The following is a 19,370-nucleotide window of genomic DNA, read 5'->3' on the forward strand; positions in this document are numbered from 1 at the left end:
TTGTAGACGATGTGAATATAAGTACAAATACCTTTCTTCATAAGTGTAACAGAGTACTAGAATTGTAACAGTTATCAAGTGTTACAAGTTATCTTTAGGCACATTTATTGACATTTTCTGTCTACAAAGAAGGTTTAGCATGAGCACCGTGCAGGTATAGAAGCAGTAGGTGCAATAATGCTCTGTGTGTTTGTACCCACGATCATTCAGGATCTACTTAATTACATTTTTGTGTTCGGATCCTGGTTCACAGTAACACAGAGAGATGCAGAAAACACACAGATTTGAAATGTTACAGCCACAGAGAGCCAGCTTCTAAGAGCCAGCTGGGTTTCCTCTGGCTGCAAAAACAAAGAAATCTGGTGGGATTGGTTTCATATGATAAATTACTCGATGCGGTTTCTCGAAAAAAAATTTCAAGGTTAACTTTGACCTTGGACATTAACAATGAAGGTCAATGTCAAATGCTTAGCCAACCTATGTATCCATGTACCCCACGATCTAGTGTATTGTTGTGAAGTTTGAAGACGATCCATGAAAGAATTGTGGGTAGAGCAGGGCGATATGGCCAAAAATATTTATCACGATATATATTTGAAAATTTGCGATAACAATATAACTGACGATATAATTGATGCGAGACAAAATACAACTCCACAACATTACTAGCGCAAAAAGACAACCTTCCATTTATTTTCACTTAAACAAGAAGCTGGTTTTTATGTACATTAAAGCTTTATAAAAATGTAACAGTGCAAATGCAAATTCCTTGCTGAAAGTTTAACCAAAAGGCATTTCCAGTAGAAATGGGCTGACATATCCTGAGCATAACCATGTATAATATCCACTGAAGTTAAAAAGAGGTGCTTTGCAACATTAAACTGCAGTGTGCAGTACGTATTTTTCGGACCATAAGGTGCACGGGATTATAAGGCACATTAAGCGAAACAAAGCAGTCAGATAAATCAAACTTTATTAAACTCATTCTTCTTGCTTCCTCCAATTCTGTACCATTGATTCATTAATGTTGAATTCTCTGGCAGCGGCTCTATTCCCATGTTGTTGCAGTATATTAATGACTAACCTCGTATTGTGGATGGATTGTCTCAGTTGTTCTCCTGACTGAAGTTTGGTCCGTTTACAGCATCCTGCCATGCGACTGTATTTGTCTCTAACCATGAGGAACCTTAACGTTAACTTTTATAAGTGGAAAAGTGTTAGTGTTCGTCCTCCAGCTTCACTGTTTATGTTATGCTAACATAGCTGTGTCGCTAGCGATCACGTAGCACATCATTATATACCAGCTAGCCCAACTTCAGTAACCCTACAAACGTCACTGCTGTTTAGTTTTCTGTCTTCATTTATGTTGGAAGTGATAACAGAGCTGTACGTTTGATTTTTTTCAGAAATCTCTCAGTCAGAACATGCTATATCATGCTTAGGTAACTAGCGAAACTAGCGAGCTAACTTCCGCTAGCTTCCTGCTAGCTTCTAACTCCGTTAAATGTAATAAATTCTGTTTTCATGGATGCCTGGAAGTTAAACTTCATAGTTACACCTGGTAAAGCAGCAATGCTGATCGTTTTATTAAAGATGAAAGAATTTAGACAGTTTTTAACTCTTAGTGATGCTGCAGTGTTCGTTTGACCTGAAGTTTACGGAGTTTAGGACCCAGATTACTCCCAGATTTAAGGGCATCTTAGTCCGACGGCCGCTTGCATGTTCTGCAAAAAAAGGTGCTTTGTCGTGTATCTGACGGACAAACACCAAACCAGTTCCACATCACTGAAGTTGCACCATTTTTACAAACCAATTCTGGTTCATCTGTTTCACTCAACAATCAGCCATGTGCGTATGAAAACAAAGGCACTGCGCATGCGCGTTTTACTCATATTCTATCGCGATATTTCATTTTCCTATCGTTGCCTAACATTATACCGGTATTACCGTGAACGGTATAATATGGCCCAGCCCTAATTGTGGGTAATATAAAGTTTCACTGATTTTGGTGGGAGCTTGACCTTTAGTTTCCCCAAAATTAAATCAGCTCATTTATTGGCATCAAACGTCACACAAAGTGTAAAAATGATATTGCTAGACTGCTAACAAACATACAGTCAAATCTAACAGCTTAAATAAATCTATATTGTGTAAATAGACAAGGGTAAGCTTTATGACATTGCAGCTCGTGATATTTGACTTAAAACACCAAGATGATGAATTTAGGGAGTCAAACAAACAGGAAATAAATTGGTGTAGCAGCTATGGCAGTTCAGTAGTAACAGAAAGAATGAGGCTGCAGATAGAAGTGGCGGAAATGAGTTTCCTTCAAAGGGTGGCTGTGCACTTCCTTAGAGATAGGAAGAGGAGCTCAGTCTTTCGAGAGGGAGAGTAAAGCTCCTGCTCCTCCACATCAAAGCCAGTTGAAGTGGTTCGGGCATCTGACTAGGATGCCTCCTGGATACTTCCTAGGCGAGGTGTTTCAGGCATGTCCTCTTGGTAGGAGGCCCCGGGGCAGATTAAGGATCTGCCGGAGAGATGGCTGGCTTGGGAATGGCAATGAGCAGGAAGAGGTAGCCTGGGAGAAGAAATCTGGGCTTCTCTGCTTGGACATACTATTTGCCGGTCTAGCCATCCATCCATCTATATCTATGTTTATATATCTATATACACGCAGCTAATATAGGAAAGATCTCTTCTGATTGGCAGATTTGACAGATCTCTGTATACAAGCTGTTACTGCACTGAAAGCAGAGGCTGTACGGCCCAAATTCAGGTCACTGATTCAGTCATTCACTTTGAACTGCAAGAATTAAAACAACAGATTAGCATCTGTGACTGATCATCGTTTCGCATCACTCTTCCCTTGAACGTAGTTGATATATATTTAGCAATTTGTTCCACATGTCAGCTTCTCTCCAGACTATTTGAAATGGTTGCTAGGAGATATCACAGGGCTGCAAAGCCTATGTACGACAGATAAATATCTGGCGATAAAAACAGAATCAACAGCTTAGACGACTGCAAGAAGAGAGAGTTTTTTCTTTTTTCTGCATAAAAGAAAAGGGGTTGTTTTCCTCTTCCAAAAGAAAAATTGATATAAAGTTATATTTTCAACAAGCTTAGCCTACCATAATGAAAAGTTACCTTCATCAAATGGGCAGAAATAACAGGAAAATGCAAGTAGGATATGGGAGAAATAAAATCTGGACCTTTTACTTCCCTCCTTTGTTTCTGTCATTATACACAAGGCTCACTTTCAATTGATTCTATAACACATCTGTTATATTGACAACAACAGCACACCTGTTCTGACCACTGGAGTCATGTTAGGGTTGAGTGTCACATCAGTTGTAGCTTAAAAACATTTATTTGAACACACACACTCTATGAATGACAAAAAAAAAAGCTCTGGCACTTAAGTCACAGCTCTTGCAGAAAGACCCATCAACAAGGAAGAGACATGGCAGTTGAGCATGTAGTCCGTCCTTTTCCCAGCAGACTCCTCACACCGAATTACTCTCAGACACTCAGGAAATATCCCCTGCCCTTCAGTTACAACCCACCTACCGGTGCTGCAGACGTCACTGTGTGGGTTTCTTATGTCTTGCACCATCAAAGCCTCATCATTAGATGGATTACATCTTGGCACTGATCACAGCATGAATGAGCCAAATTTATTTGAATTGTTGGTCCAAGGCCAGAGAAAGACAGAGAAATTGACTTGAGGGGAACTTTGTGGAAAAGATGCTTTAGTTTGTATCATCACTACCCTCAAATTCGGTTTTATTATTGTTATCATTATTATTAGTTCACCGTGTTGTGTTTTTCTTGCCATTTTTGAGACATATGCATAAAAATAGTTCTGGTTATAACCAAATATTTGTGTGACTCTGCTCGCTCAGTTTACAATTCAAATTTTGTTTGATTCAAACAGTGAGAGACAAGGTAAAGACAACTGACCCCCTTCTTCCCAAACTAAACTTTTAAAGTCAGGAATATTATTGAGTTTATCGCTTTATTCGCCATCTCAACCACTTATTTTCAATTCTAAAGAAATCTGAATTCAAACCAGCGAGACTCAAGGTAAAAGCCCCCAGGAGCTGGCTAATTCACTTTTGGCAAGCTTCTCTGTATATAAATTTGATTCCATTGTTGTGATATCACAAATGCTGGTACTACAGGGATATTAGGGTATTTATAAAGCAGACAGTAGGCTTGACTGCATGCCAAAACAGCTGATTTGGAATAATGTGACGGAGGATGTTCCTCCTCGCTCACAGCTCTGTTCATTTCCTTTCTTTCAGAAAACAATCTGTTCCCTTCTTGTTTCCTCGTCATACATACAAATCATGTATGACGAGGGTCATAATTTCTACATCAGGTGTTCCACGTGACTATCAGTCAGTCCATACATCTATTTATTGGTGACAAAGGAAAAACGCTGACTTCTGGACATATATCTACCCCCAAAATCACAGCTCATCTCCAGATTAATAGATAATAGTTTCTATGCAACATCAGTGACCTTTTACTGATAACACCTTGATCCCTAATCTAACGCAAAAAACCAGACCTGAGCATAACAGACTTCTTGGATGCTCTGTTTCTACAATTGGCTGCACAGTAAGCCGTATATGTTAATTAACTGCATTAAAATGCACCAAGAGGTACCATCACAGTCAGGAGTAGACGGCTAACATGGAGAAGAAATTTCTTCATTCATATAAATTCTGGCAGCAAACCGAGAAACCCAGAATCTGAAAACCAGATTTGTTTGTAAAAAGTTTGTCTCTATTTCTCTTGGTTATCCAGTATGAGATATTCACACAGCTCTATTTTACTTGATGCTCCGCTTTTAAACACTGAAAATTTACCACAGTCTCAATTTGAATGTGCCTGCTCTTGTTTTGCTCTCTCTAAACCAATTAGCCCCTACACCCTGTTCTTTAATGACCGTTCACCATTAAAACATGGATTGGAGATCTTTGCACCGCACATTTTACGGCTCAAAACAGTTCAGGTGAGGCTGGAGGTGAAAGTAATGAAAGGTATAGGACAGAAAGCCTCACGGGTCCCCTGAGGATTAAGTGAAAAGGTTGCTACACCCAAAGGACCCTTTCTGATTGAAACTAGTTTGAATTTTTAATCACAGTAAATAGCTAAATAGCTTCAAGTTCAGTCAGTAACAACAAGAACACAGAAACCAAAACAACATGGGCTCCATGGTAACACCTGGGTAGTGCTGTCACCATCGCCTGATGATTTTTGAACAGGATTCTCCAAACAGTGTTTGCAGTGTTTACCTGGATATTTCATTTCTAAACACCAACCTGAACCTACAAGCATCTCTCGCTATTTGCTGTGACTCGACGAACGCTTTGGAAAAATATCGACAGCTAAACAAGTGTAACAGCGACTCTTCAGTGTTTCCTGAGCCCAAATGGACCCAACATTTGTCTCAGAAAATCTGGTAAGCTTTTCTCGTGTGAGCAAGCAAAAGCTTTTTTTCAATTTTTTGCTCAAAATGTGTCTAAAGCTTTCATAATCTTCAGGAAGCAGAGTACACTTTGGAGTTTAACTTAAATTTTTAATACTTAAACATTTGTAAGCACTTTTAACAAAACTCTGTGAACATTTGTGTTTTTAGAACATCTGTAGGACTCAGTTTTTGCTTTTTCTTGTGTCACCTTAAACTTTTCTAATGACACACATCACACTGTGTGATAGATTTTTCTAACTATGGACTACGTGTATGTTTTTATCATTCAGGCATCTTGGCCAGTGCAGACTAGCGCTGCTGATATGAAACAGCAGCAGGAAGCTAACAAGATTGCTGAAAGTGAAACGGTGCAAGAATTAAAAGATGCACTCCATTTTGCCACTCAGGAGTTGAAGACTGCAAAGGAGGAAAATGCATCTTTGAAGGAGAAGATTGCCGTCCTTGAAGATGCTCACAAAATGGAAGTGAGTAGCCTCCAAGAAGAGCTCAAACTCAAGGATGAGGCGCTTCAAAGATGTGTGAAGAAAATAAGAGCTCGAACCAAAGCCTGGGTAGAACTCCTCCATGAATCGACCATAAAAGACATGGAGATAAACACCAGGGAACAACACTGGAGCAGCAAGTGGCAATCAACCGAGAAGAGCCTGAAAGAGGAGAAGGAAAAAGTGGAGGAGCTCCAAATTAAGAACAAGCTTCTGATGGAGAACTTACAGGAAAATCTGGACGAATGGAAGAACGTCCTTCAGGTAAGCTGTCTCCGCTATCATTTCACTTTACCATAATGTCATGTTTTGGTCCTAACAACTTCTGTCAGACTGAGTCACAGTTCAGTAAAATACATTTTACTCTGTCTACACAGGAGCTTGCACCCGATGCTGACCACCAGGAAGAAACCCTGGAAACAAATTCCCAAGAGGAAAAGCTGGAAAACCACGAGGGAGAAGAGAAGGGAACGGACAAACCAAGAAAGGACAAGAAAAAGCAGGAGGAAAAGGAGGAAAAGCAGGAAACAAAAGAGGACATCGAAGAAAACCTTGAGAGAAAAAGTGACGAGAAGATGGAGGAGAAAACAGCAACTGAAGATCTAAACCCAAACCTCTGTCTGGTTCCCATCCCTCTCACTCCCTCCGACTCTTGCCCTTTACCCCAACTCAACCCCTCTACCTCCTCCCTACCTTACCCACCCTCTCGTGCTCTTTCCTACTCTTCACCCAGCTCTTATTCTTTACGCAAAACCCTCAGTCTCCACACCTTCCCCCAATCCTCCTCCCAACCTTACTCGGTCTCTCGTGCTCCCTCCTACTATTTACCCTTGTTTTCCAAACCTGTGCAGCCCATAAACTCTGATGAAATGTTTGATCTGCTTTTTTGTTCATTTTAAAATAAACATGTGAAATTTCATTAAACTTACAGTCTTTGTTTGGATCATTGTTTTTTACCTATAACACAATATTACACTTTTGTCCAGAAGAGATTTATTAAAAAAGTATAAGTCTCATTTAAGTGATCAAGAGCCTCCTGTCAAAAAGGTTTAACAGTTTATAAAGGTTAAGTTGACAGTGACAGACTTTATTTTAAAGAGCCCCAAGATAAGAAACATGTTGCAGTTAATGACCACACTTAAACTGGATATTGGCAACAAACTAGTGTGTAACTGGTGAGATCCAGCAAGAAAAAAAAAAGTATTTTCTTTATTAATGTGGCTTTCGGATGCTAAATATCTAAACCTGACATATGGCACTATCAAGGCCTTTGAATTGGTGAAAACTAGTAATGAAAAGGCCTCCTACTAGAATGTATAAAAATGAAGGCATATTAAGCTTCAACTTTTATTCCATATTTGATCTTCTTTCCTTTTAATGATCTACATGTGAGAACAAGACAAAATTATCAAATTATTTAATAATAACAACAAAAGACTGTATATAAAAGATAGACATAACCCACGTGAACAGTTGCCTTCTGTGTTTTAGTAGCTAGTATTGGACTGTATTTGACCAAGATGCTAAGTTATCAGCTGAAGCTGTCTTGCTTGGCTAATAAGTGTATCAAACACATTTTGGGTCCAACACACAAACATGGATGCAACGTAGGGCTGCACGATTAATTGTTAGAAAATCGCGATCTCGATTCATACTTATGTGACAACGATTTAAAACAAAAAAAAAAAAAAAGACGACGACGATTGTACCGCATTTTGATCCGGGACGTACTCTGCATGAAAACAAGCGCTCACTCTTCCTGCTCAACAAATGACAAGGGCGGAGCCTTATACCACGTGATATAGAAGCTGTGCCCTGTGATGCTAAAATTAGCAGGGAAAAAACAACGGAGTGCACGTCAGGGATGACGAGAAAGTGACAGGAGAAAATCCGTCCCGGTCAACCACCCAAACATCAATAACGGGAACCTTATACAGCGCTTCCCTATACACGTCGAACTCAAAGAAATTACGGAGGCTATCACTTATCACCTGACCAAAGATATGGCTCCCATCAACACTGTGCAAAACGAGGGATTTAGGAAAATGATCAACACCCTAGACAAACGCTACACAGTGCCGTCCCGCAACTATTTTTCTATTGTTGCACTACCTGCTCTATACACGCAGCGTCGAGCAACGGTGGAGACGGAATTTCAAGCAGTACAACATTTTGCAGCAACAACAAAACGTGAGACATTTGTTGTTTTTATGTTTATTTATTGTTTTTATGTTCAGTCTCAACTGTTACGAAGTTGATGTGCAGTTAATAAGTGCAATAAATATTTATACTGGAAAAGAAAGTGAGAGAATCGTGACCTCAATTCTAAGCCAAAAAAAATCGTGATTCTCATTTTATGCAAAATCGTCCAGCCCTACTAGCCACCTTATAATTATATGCACTATACCACAGTAAAATGTTGACTATAAGGGCTAAGTAAGCTTATGTGTCCCCAGAGGTCTGTCTTCTATTAAGTGCTTTCTTCTTGCATCTAAACAACACATCTCCTTTCCCAGAATCCCTCTGCTTTAACGACTGTCACAAAAGACAGCAAGAACATGAAGAGCAACATAATGGCAGAAGCAGAGAGCTACAAAGAAGCTTGCCAGTGTTATTCTGATTTACAGAAACATGGCATCTGCGGCACTAACCAAATTACTCAAGACTGAAGGCTTTAGTAACTCATTTTACCCACACAGCAGGGCTGCCCTCTGCGTGAACTCACACTTAAACACCAATTCCATTTAACATCCTCCATTTGGTACACTTTTATCTCGAGTGCCTGACACTGTCCGTGAGCAAGTACATACAGTTATAGCTCGCACAGTCTCAAAAGGACTGAACCCCTTAACCTCAGGGCCTGAAATCCAAAAACCAGGGGAACCCTTTAACCTTTCAGACGTCAAGCATCTATTTCACCAACCGTGAGTTACATTCTGATATATTCTGAATCAAAGGAATCTGTTGTGAAATGCGGGTTCCCCTTAGTAAGGACACCTGTCTGAGCTAGTCTTGCACCTTCCCAGAAATATAACTGCATGTCACAACAACTCAACATCAAAAATATACCTCAAAAGTATTTGGTAACTAACACAGGATGCCCATAGCCCATAGACAAGTCTGAAAAGTGAAGCCAGCGTCCAAGTGTCGTAAGTCTGCATTCTTTTTAACGGCAGCTAAGGGCGAATATCTGCGGTTGCAAAAGGAATTATGGGAAGACGGCCCTCAGTAAAAACGTTCCTGGTCACTGATGTCTTCATGAATAAAACATTAGGTTCATTTTGTAAATTTTGGTCACTGTAAGTCACATAAAAAAGGATTATCCAGGGTATTTTCATTGGTTAACAACTTGTAATCAACAAATTGTTTGGCGATGAGCGTGCTTTTTCACAATCGTTTTCTCATCGTATTTGGTTTCAAAACAGCGCGGTGGTGAGGCTGACATCACAGGTGCAGCACTGTAAAGCCACTGTTGATGGTTTGCTGACACTGAGACAAATGTCACTAAATATCATTTGTTTGTTCAGAGTTTGCTGATGCACTCATGACAATATTTACTTTCATTTCATTTCATTCAAGTTGCATTACTAATGATTGGCAGTAACTACAGTAAAGAGCCTTTTTGGCTCTTTGGTAGATCAAAATAAAGATTAAGATCGACTGGATTAGCACAGATTTGTTATAATGCACTAGCTAGTATTTTAGCATATACTTTTTTTTCCCCATTTGCATAGATGTGACGTCTCGTCTGCTTCCTGTGTTTGTTGTCCAACATGAACAGCTCAGTTTCACTGCTGATGGCAATCTGGGCACACAGACTGAGCACAAATAACCTCATCACCCACTACGGGAACGACTTAACGCAATTCTTTAAGCTATATTTTATCTTCCACTTCAAACACAAACATTTGCACACTAAAGATTTTGAGCAATACCCCTGCCCCTGCACAGAGTGTGTACACAGGAAATGTAACCATTCACGACATCAGGAGTCATCTGATTAAACATTAAGAACCAGCGGTAAAAAAAATAAATACACGTTACCACCTTTAATGTCACTCAACCTGAATGGTCTGAAAAAAAAGAAAGAAGAAGCAGCAAGAAATCAAAAGAAATTACAACCAATCCTGCAGTCCAGCTTTGAGTCACACAATTAGTTCTCACATCAGTGCTTTGGGCCTCTATCCTCTGAAAATGTCCAGAGAAAATAACCTCACACAGGTAAAATGTTTGCACATGATGGAGATCAAAGAAGACAAGACCTGAAATGCTCACGATTTGACATTTGCAATACACCCTGTGTTGGCTGCAATATACTCCACAATTCAGCTCTCACTAACCACTGGCTCTGCCTGTATGAGATAACGGTTAAAGAACATCCCTCGCTGGGATTACAATATTGACAAATTAACAGTGATGTGGACTTTTGTGTCGAGCAGCCCTACATTATTCAGTGAGCATTTAGTAGTCGTGACACAGGCCAACCAAATCTTCAGACTCAATTTTGTACTGTAATGACAGCTGCGCTCTGATGTTTACTAAATCTGAACACCTGCGAAAGTACTCGAATCCACCTTTGCAGTAGTTCGTGCTGCAGTGAGTTTCTCCAGGACATCATTTAACCTCGATGAAACACAAACACACACACAGATAAAGCAATGCCTCCTGTGGTATAGTGGCTGGTAAAAATAGAAAAATTCTCCAATACAGACCAGACACACAGGGCAGTGGGATTCAACTGGTTCTGTGTCAGTGAATAATCTGATTTCTTTATTTTTGGGGGGGTTTTGTCGCTCTGATATGTGCCAGTACTGAGTCATGATTAACGAATGACACCATAAAGTTGTTATCAGAGTGAACTGTCATAATCAGATATGGTTTAAGTTGACCTAGAAGATTTTCTTTCTAGGTCAAGTTTCTTCGAGAGGGAAAATTAAGCCATTTCCTGTTGTAGTCTGGGATGGAAAAGCAAAACTATTTTGTGTTCAGGTTACTGAAAACTGCAATGCACTATTTAACACTAACAGCTGAATATCTTTTGAAATCTTTGGCAGGAAACCAAAGTAAATTACAGCAGCCATGGTTCATCTTCCAAAGATTATGTTTACTGAGGTTAAAGTTGATTACTTTTATTATGAGTTTAAGCCATAACCCAGATAAGTGGCATAAACTCTGCACTGCAGCCTATCCAGTTCCTTCCTTTCTACTGCTGACATCCTTCCCCTTTCTGTGATGACACACATAATGCTGGTCATTGCTTCTCATTTACACCACTCCATAGACAACCCACAAGCAAGTCCTCATCATAAATAAAACTAACTCCACTGAATGGATGGGCAGGCCTTTGGAAGTCTAAAGCAGCCAAGCACATATAAAAGTGAAGGCTTTGAGAAAAAAGTCACATATCCACACAATACACTTGGCCAAGAGAAACACGCCAGCAGTGGGGTTATAAAGTGATCAACGTGTAGCTTCGGCAGCATCAGCAGTAAAGCCCGTCTTCAGCTGCTGGCTAAAATGGAAACTCCGGCTGAGCCACAGGCAAGTCTGTTGAAAAGCTGACAGGCAAGAAAAAAAATCTTGCTGGATGTTAGAAATCGAGAATCCAAAAGCAGAAGTGGGTTGGTCTGCGTTGAGTTTAAAAATATCGAGTCCAGTAGGCCAGCTTCATCAGTTGTTGTTTAAAGCTGAGAGATTTAAGCAGCAGCGACTCAAAAACCAGAGAAAGTCTCTTTCAGGCACTTCATAGTCGCTCACCGAGTCCCGGTCACCGTTTAGATCAGTGGATGAAACGGTTTTTAAAAATTGACTCATTTATTAGTTTTAAAAAACGTTTGCAGATTGTATTGTATAGAAGTCAATGTGGCTGCTTTTGAAGTTGCTCGTGTAATTATGTCGTGATGCTTGTGCTGAATGTCAGTTGGTTCTTTCACTTATTGGTCTTAAAATCTGCTGCCCTCTTTGTCGAAGCTCTGCTGTGAAAAATAAATAAAGAATATATTTACGGGCAAAAAGCCCATTTAGGGCTGTTCGATATAACGATATATATCGGATAACAATATAAAAACGTCTAACGTTTCATTTTACGCTATCGTCTGTTTCGTGGTGTCGCAAAATAAACTCTTTACGGCAATATTTGTTCATCATTTTGATGGTCACTGTAGTGGCTATATTAATTTCTTAAAGTTCTCTCTTTCTCTTATATTTAATATAACCACATTACGGACAGACAAGCGCCTGTTTTTATGCGTTGTCGTTAGCAACAACGACGGTAAAACCATCGCGTGTCCGCTTGTTTATCTTCCACATAAACCTTTCATAATAAAGCTCAAGATCCTGTTGAGACTTTTCAAAATAAACTTAATCACGTAAAAGAGTATGCAGAGTACTTACGGATGAGAAGTAAAAAAGAGCTGCCAGGTGCTAAAAAATAAACCTTAGACTCAAACGTTAGAACAGGCTTTTCCCCGCAGCACGCCGTGTAATAAATACTCACAAAGAAAACGGCGGCCGTTACAACTTATGTCTAAAAAGGTATAGTTTCATGCATCTGTTAAAACACTCGACTCCAGCTACATGACGCGCAGCTGGAAACACTTCACGCAAGTCGAGCTGCCCGAGATTCACAGAATTTACAGAAAATGTAAAATTTTTGTGATTTATATCGTTATCGGGACGATAGATGTCTTATATCGGGATATGAGATTTTGGTCATATCGCACAGCCCTAAGCCCATTGATAGATCATTTATTTATCTATCCAGATGTACTAAGTTATCACAAGCAAAGTGAAAATGAAAATTGGTTCGCTTCCCAAAAGATTTCCCTAGTTTAGATGATCCAAGATACTTCCTTATGAGCTAGTGTCATGAGGATGTCATTGTTCAAATAACTTGACTGGTTTCTTTTCCTTAAAAAGATATAAAAATATATTTGATACTGTTCAAATAATTACTTTTGTCAGAACTATGTTAAAATAAACATCTGACACAAAACTAAATTCAAAATGTTAAGAAAGTTATCATCTGAGTCGTATACAGGATGAAATAGCTCATCTATTTTTGTACTGTAACGTATCCTTGATCAAAGGCAGCATTTATTTCAGAACAATGCTGACTGTTAGCACTGCTGTTCAGGGCCCAGTGAAACAGAGAGTCACTGAAGCAGACACGAGGGCTGTGAGAATGGTAGAGTCGGAGAGCAGCAGGGCCGGGACCACAAACTGGGGCAAACACATGTCATATAACTCAGCATAAGGCTGAGCTGGAAAATCAACAAAAGGCAAGGCAGTAATCAGCAGACAAATGTAGGATTACATCTCACTCCACCTACTTGGTAAGCAGTGAGCGTCATGAAACCACCATCACGTAGAGCTCTGTCAGAACCTCCCTTTCTGCACTGCACTAAACCTATAACACACTGAAAACAGATTTAGGTGCACAAATGGGTGTCTTTGTGTAGTTTTACTACAAATTAGTTACACCTCTTTAAGGTAACTTTTTGTTTGGGTCAACCTCCAGAAGCTCTGAGGAAAGGTGACTCTTCTATGAAAACAAAGGTTCCAATGCTCCAAACAGCATATGGGGTTATGCACAACTTCTCAGCATGTAACAAAATGAATCATGCGTACATGGCCAAGCATGTTTACAATGAACCAAAGGAGAGTATTAAATCGGCCCCTCTTCTAATTTACTCCAGTGTGTGGATAACAGAGTTGCAAAAATGTCAGATCAAGAGGAAAGCCATGTCATCAATACTTGAATGCCACTGTGGCACTTTTTATACACAATCCATAGTTTTCTCTTACTTTGGTTCAGTTTTTGATGACTTCGAAATCAACTTTGTTAAGGAAGTGTGTTTTTTTCCTTTTTGTCTCTAAATCCATTTGTAATTTAGGCTTCTAAAACAGCCACCACCTTTCAAACCTCTTATCTTTGTACGAAAATGAATCGGTCTTATCTGCTGATCCACAGTGTGTTATGAGGGAAGAACTGCCTGCAGCCTCCTGTAGGTGGCTGGTTCAGAGTGACTGAACTCTTAGATCAGGCAATTTAGATTCCTTGCACAGTTTTCTACATGATGCTGCTGTTTTCTCCAACACTGACGTTCGTTTACCAGCTCTGACTGTTGCACAGATTCCCTTTTCATACTCCAACATAAAGATATGTTAAGATCATGGCAACCTGTTACTCATCTCTCTGCCCTAGCATGCAACTGAAAGTCAGCAGCTGACCTATGCAATCACACAAACCCTGCATACTTAATTAGCCTTGGGGAGAGGTGACAGAAAATGGAGGATAAAGGTCGCACTATTAAAGGGGATTAGAGAACCAAAGGACCATCAGGAATTACCAGCTCAAAAGTGCTTTTTTTGGAGTACTAGAAAGGGAAAAAATGGATGCATCTCTGATCATTTTATTCTAAAGACACAGATAGGACTGTTTAAACTAGGGAAAAAAAGCATCAAACCGCATCTCGTCTCTGCTGAAGCAAAGACAATGAGTCAATGGCATCAATGGAATGTCAACTCTTCTGTGGAGGGGAACTGAGCTTGGCCCTCCAGTATTTTTCAAAGCATTCTCTTTAAGCGGATGCCAGCTTCAATGAACGTCTCCCAGAGTTAGCAACAACTCCTGGGAGATGAAGGCAGCCAATGCCCTGGAAAAGCCCAACTCTTCAAAGGCTTGTGTGGTTGTTCCTCTGGAGAAGGTGATGTAATCTCAGAAATGTCTCCTGGCTGACGGAGAAAAAATGGTTTGACAGGAGTTAGATAAAACACAAACTTGTAAAAGGAAATGCAAATTTGGAGAAAGTAAAAGGCTATGTAGGCAGGGTAGTGAGTTCACACCACCTCCCTGCCAAATGCTGGTAAATTTGGACTGAGGGTGATTAACTGTCTCCTCTGCCAGCCACGGTGACACACAGAAACGTAGCTATTTATGGGAAATAAATCCACTAGAGGCGAGCAAACATTTTCTGACACCTTCACATATTTTAATCAGCACTATTACAAATCAGTTTTTAGCAACTCGAGTCATTTTCAGACATCAACTTGGACAATTCTGGGAAAATCAGGGTGAGATATTTTCTAGAGCAAATTTACTTCAGGTATGCTTAAGTACTGGAAATATGTTGTGTGGCTTAAATGAGGGAGCTCTTCACACGTCAGTGCTATCCAGCATCACACAGGCTTTACACTGGGATGCTGGAAGGTTAAAGACTGGGTAATGTCGGATCGGACTCTGTTCTCGTACACGCCGCTGTCGTGTGTGAAAACATGACCATAAAACAAAGCAGTTTCTAACTAGTGCAACATGTTTTTGTCACCAAGTCAATGTTGCCTGACTTGTAACACGAGACAGAGGAGCAGGAAATGATCTCATGCTGAACATGTCTGGTCAAGACCACAGTTAACTGCATCTAAAATGGGCATCTATTTAGTCCTGCACTAAACCACGCCTGGACAGTTGTCATCACAGACTAATATCACATAATTAGTCTTACAGTTCTACTTGTGCCTCGTCTGCCGGTCGATTTCAAAGCACAGCGGCTGTCGTGTATCCTTGACAAAAAAATACCGATTTATTTCTCAAAAATGTGAGCGCCACACTTTTCATGTGCTCGAAGAGTGCCACCACATTTCAGTAGTGTGTTAGCTGGATCGCTGAATGGTATCCATGACAACTAGCAGGCCTCACACAAATTGCTGCCTGTCAATTATATAATTACACAACATTAGGTACAGGAGGGTGACTTTTGTAGTCAATTAAATTTTAAATATCAATGGTAAAACATATAGATGTATGGTAACATTGTGATACAATATATTTGCATATACTTGCACCATGAACAGCAAGGCATTCTAGTCTCCATTTAAAATTACAATGACAATCAACGATAGCCCCAGAGTAAACCTTAAGGCATCTTTGCGACTTAATCTTCAAACAGCACAAGTACATTTTTCATATCATAATTTTTCAGCTTTGATTTCGCGTAAGCCATTCCTACTCAGTTATGTTTAGTAAGAGAAAGAATAGACTATAAAATGTGAGTTTTAAATAGCTTTAAACATCTCATGTAAATATATTCAAACTACACATAATCTTAAAAACAAGCCAAAAATATGCAGTGTGCAGACTAGTGCTGGGTGAAGAAAGAATATACTCATTAACTCTCAGGGGATTTTTTCATATGCTTTACATTTTGTTGGTGGTCTATATTCTTGAGAATTCTATCGCATAAATAATTATCCTATCAACTCATAGCGAGGAGCAATAGAAAATCATGGTTGGATCTGTGCACTCTTATGTCAACTTTATGCGCCGCCTTCATTTTGGTTGTGTTGAGCTTGAGTTGAGAGTTGTACACAGAGACCTGCAGAGATTCTCATCATGTAGGGCCATAGAGTCCGAGTACTAATAGAATAACAGTGCAAATATAAAACGTATAAAGAAGGAATTAGCTTTAAGTCTTGCATATTTACACATTTGAGATTGTTAGCTCAAAACCAACAACATTTTGAGCTATCAAGCTATAAAGTAGCTGCACTACCTTAATTATTTAATAACATATGTTATCCCTGTGTGTTTGTTTAATCAGAGGTTATAAGGTATCCTTCATATGACTGCTGAGTATAACAGGTAAACACACAAATCACTGTTTGCTGGTCTGACATTGAATTAGATTTTTTAAAATGGCCAACCTTCATTTCTGCTTCCTGATGTCTAACTTTGATGTCTAATATCATTCTTCCTGACTTATAAACAGTTTTGGTTTCCGATTATTATTAAAACAATATAACCAGGATAATTATCAAGCTATATTTGATTTTGTCAATTAGCAACCAACACTACTTATGCTGCTATACAATAATCCAAATACACTCTCCAACAGTCTGTGGCATATTTAACTTGGTTTGTATTTCTTTTGTTCTTCCCTTCAGCTTAATTACAATTTAAAGTCCATGTTTGTTTTTTTTCCCACATTGCATAAATCTATTTGCCCCCAAGTCTACAAATAATCGTGTTATGCAAGATCCCAATAGTGTCCAGAATTATTGTGATTATATTTCCTGAGAAAAATGGTTTAACTTAACCTACCTACAACCTACAGCAAAGTGTCATCCATGTCATTTTATTAATTTAAAGTGTAACAATTATTGAAGGCTACCCTCTTTTTATAGCGTTGGGCATTTGTGATATTTTTCTTTAAACTTTAAAATTATTAACACTCTTGAGAAGAACATCTATCTAATGACATCCTCAGGCATGTTACACATATCTTTTGCTAAGTCACACATTTGCTTCGTTTGGGTTTGGCCGATGATTGCTTTAACCACATCGGGATATATTCTTACAATAAAGATGCAACAGTAGGAGATGCTGTAACTGCTCGATGGTGACAATCTCTGTAATCGAAGCTTAATCGTCAAACGTCGTGAAACGGCCACTGACACGGAGAGGCAGTTATTTTAGATCAATAACATCAATAAACATACTATATCCACCAAGGTCAGGCTTTTACCAGTGAACAGTAAACAAACCCCTGGTCGCTGCGGAAACGAGCTCAGCACCCAGCTCTGATTTTCCCTACCTGCTATTCTCTCTGCGCTCCGCCAGCATCTCAACTCATCAACAGAAGAAGAGACAAGAATATTCCACCATAAGCCAAAGACCAGCCGCTCTTCCTCCCAACAACAGTGTCTTCCTGAAACAGAGAGGCGATGGCAATGGTGTCATGCCTTCCCCTCACAGCAGCGTAAGGAGAGGAGAGGAGAAGCGCGGAGGCATGGCTCGCCTTTATTGGCAGTACCAGTGGCTTTGTTCGCCAGTCAGCACTGTGTGTGTGTGTGTATGTATGTGTGTGTGTGTGTGGTCTGCCGGGACTGGCACAGCTGATCCCCCCCTGACACCGGGTGGGGTGTACAGGGCTTTGGAGAAAGAGGAGGGGAGGAAAGGAGGGCGGGCTTTGGCCTCAACGACGACAGGAACATACCATTACCACAAGAAACGGGGAGGAGGAGTGGGAGGCAGAACTCACAGCAGTGAGCATCATTAAAAATTCATTTTCTGGCCATTTCAGTCGCCATCCTGTACATCAAAGCTCCGACAGCTCACATTAACTTTGCATTATTATGTGGTGTGCTTTCGGGGACAAGAACAGGGAATGAAAAAAGCATCTCAATTAATCTACACGTGTCACACCAAAGGCTTTGTAGAAGGCAACTGAAATATTAATATCCGATAATGTTCTTAAAAACAGAAAAGGGCTAAAATTATTAAAAACAGACTGCTATTTTAATAATTTAGTGGTTAATAGGAATGTGTGTGACTAGATGTTTAAACAATGCTTTCCTCACTAGTCAGCACTGAAAATCCCACATACACACTGTAAGGAGACTGGGCAGTCTAAGTTCCCTGAACATAAATCTATGCAGGAATAATGTAATGATAAAGATGTTGGTTATCCCATTTTTGACCCCAAAGAGCCATCCAACAATAAAACATCAAACATGTTAGCCAACAGCATTGTTGTTATTGAGGGTCCTGCACACTATCTTTGGCATTCCTAGTTCTCCGATTACGACTGAGACCACTGCCTCCACTCTACATATCTTCTATAGCTCCTCTCCCAGGGCTTGGTATTTCTCAAGCTTCTTGTGTTCCTTCTTCCTGATGTTGCTATCACTTGGTATAGCTACATCTATCACTGCTGGATTGTCTCAGGGGCATCTTCGCACCTGGCCTGGTGTGGCAGACCCCAGCCTCAATTGATCTTGTGTTTGGAGCTTGTTCCTGTGCTGCCATGATACGTGCCTCTGTGCTGTCTTTCAGTCCAGCTTTGTGCTTCAATATTAGCTATTAGTTATAACTAAAGATTATTCTTATAGTCAACTAATTAGACAATTTTTCTTTGATTAGTCAACAATTATTTCAATAACTCTTATCTCTGATTCCTATGTGCAAACCTCCTGCTCAAGTCTGCCCAACTGGGAATATCACCCTGTTTACATCGTCTCACAGCAAATAAAAGTAATGACCCAAGAAACATATGAATCTAATAATAATAATCAAATGTATTTTTAGTATTACTCAATAGGACAATCAGAATAAAAATGAAATAAATAAAGATTGCAGGTAATACAAGTTACAAGTGCTGGTAGGAGTTTAAAATGAATGTGCAAATAGGAAACTAAAATCGCTTCTGTCCATTCAAATAAAGCTTTAAATGAAATCAAAAAGACATCTTTTCAAATCTCCATTTCCATTTTTTATCGTCCCGCTGTTTTGCCGTTCATGCTGCGTTCTTCTTCTTAGCACTGAGTGCAGTCTTGGCAAACAATACAGCCGAGACTGCCCCATAGTGTCCTGTAGTTTAATTATGCGG

General features: G+C 39.7%; 2 protein-coding genes across 6 annotated transcripts in view; one reads left to right on the forward strand and one right to left on the reverse strand.

Moving 5' to 3' along the window:
• The window catches only part of wdfy3 (WD repeat and FYVE domain containing 3), a 115,612-nt gene extending 97,715 nt beyond the window's left edge, over positions 1 to 17,897 (reverse strand). For all 4 annotated transcript variants that reach the window (XM_026187495.2, XM_026187492.2, XM_026187493.2 and 1 more), the window contains exon 1: positions 17,577 to 17,897. In XM_026187495.2, coding sequence (XP_026043280.1) covers positions 17,577 to 17,605 — 29 coding nt within the window. In that variant the 5' untranslated portion in view covers positions 17,606 to 17,897. The remainder of the gene's footprint in view (positions 1 to 17,576) is intronic.
• On the forward strand, positions 5,304 to 6,913 carry LOC113033559 (uncharacterized). 2 transcript variants are annotated; one of them, XM_026187496.2, is made up of 3 exons: positions 5,304 to 5,473; positions 5,773 to 6,249; positions 6,363 to 6,913. In XM_026187496.2, exons 1-3 carry the CDS (start codon positions 5,444 to 5,446, stop codon positions 6,882 to 6,884), a joined length of 1,029 nt encoding a protein of 342 aa, XP_026043281.2. In that variant the 5' UTR covers positions 5,304 to 5,443; the 3' UTR covers positions 6,885 to 6,913. The 2 variants fall into 2 exon arrangements, with proteins under 2 accessions (XP_026043281.2, XP_026043283.2); XM_026187498.2 differs by having other exon boundaries at positions 5,890 to 6,249.
• Positions 17,898 to 19,370: the final 1,473 nt, after the last annotated feature.

The sequence above is a fragment of the Astatotilapia calliptera genome, chromosome 12 (assembly GCF_964374335.1).
Source record: "Astatotilapia calliptera chromosome 12, fAstCal68.1, whole genome shotgun sequence".
In the NCBI taxonomy this organism is placed as follows: Eukaryota; Metazoa; Chordata; class Actinopteri; order Cichliformes; family Cichlidae; genus Astatotilapia; species Astatotilapia calliptera.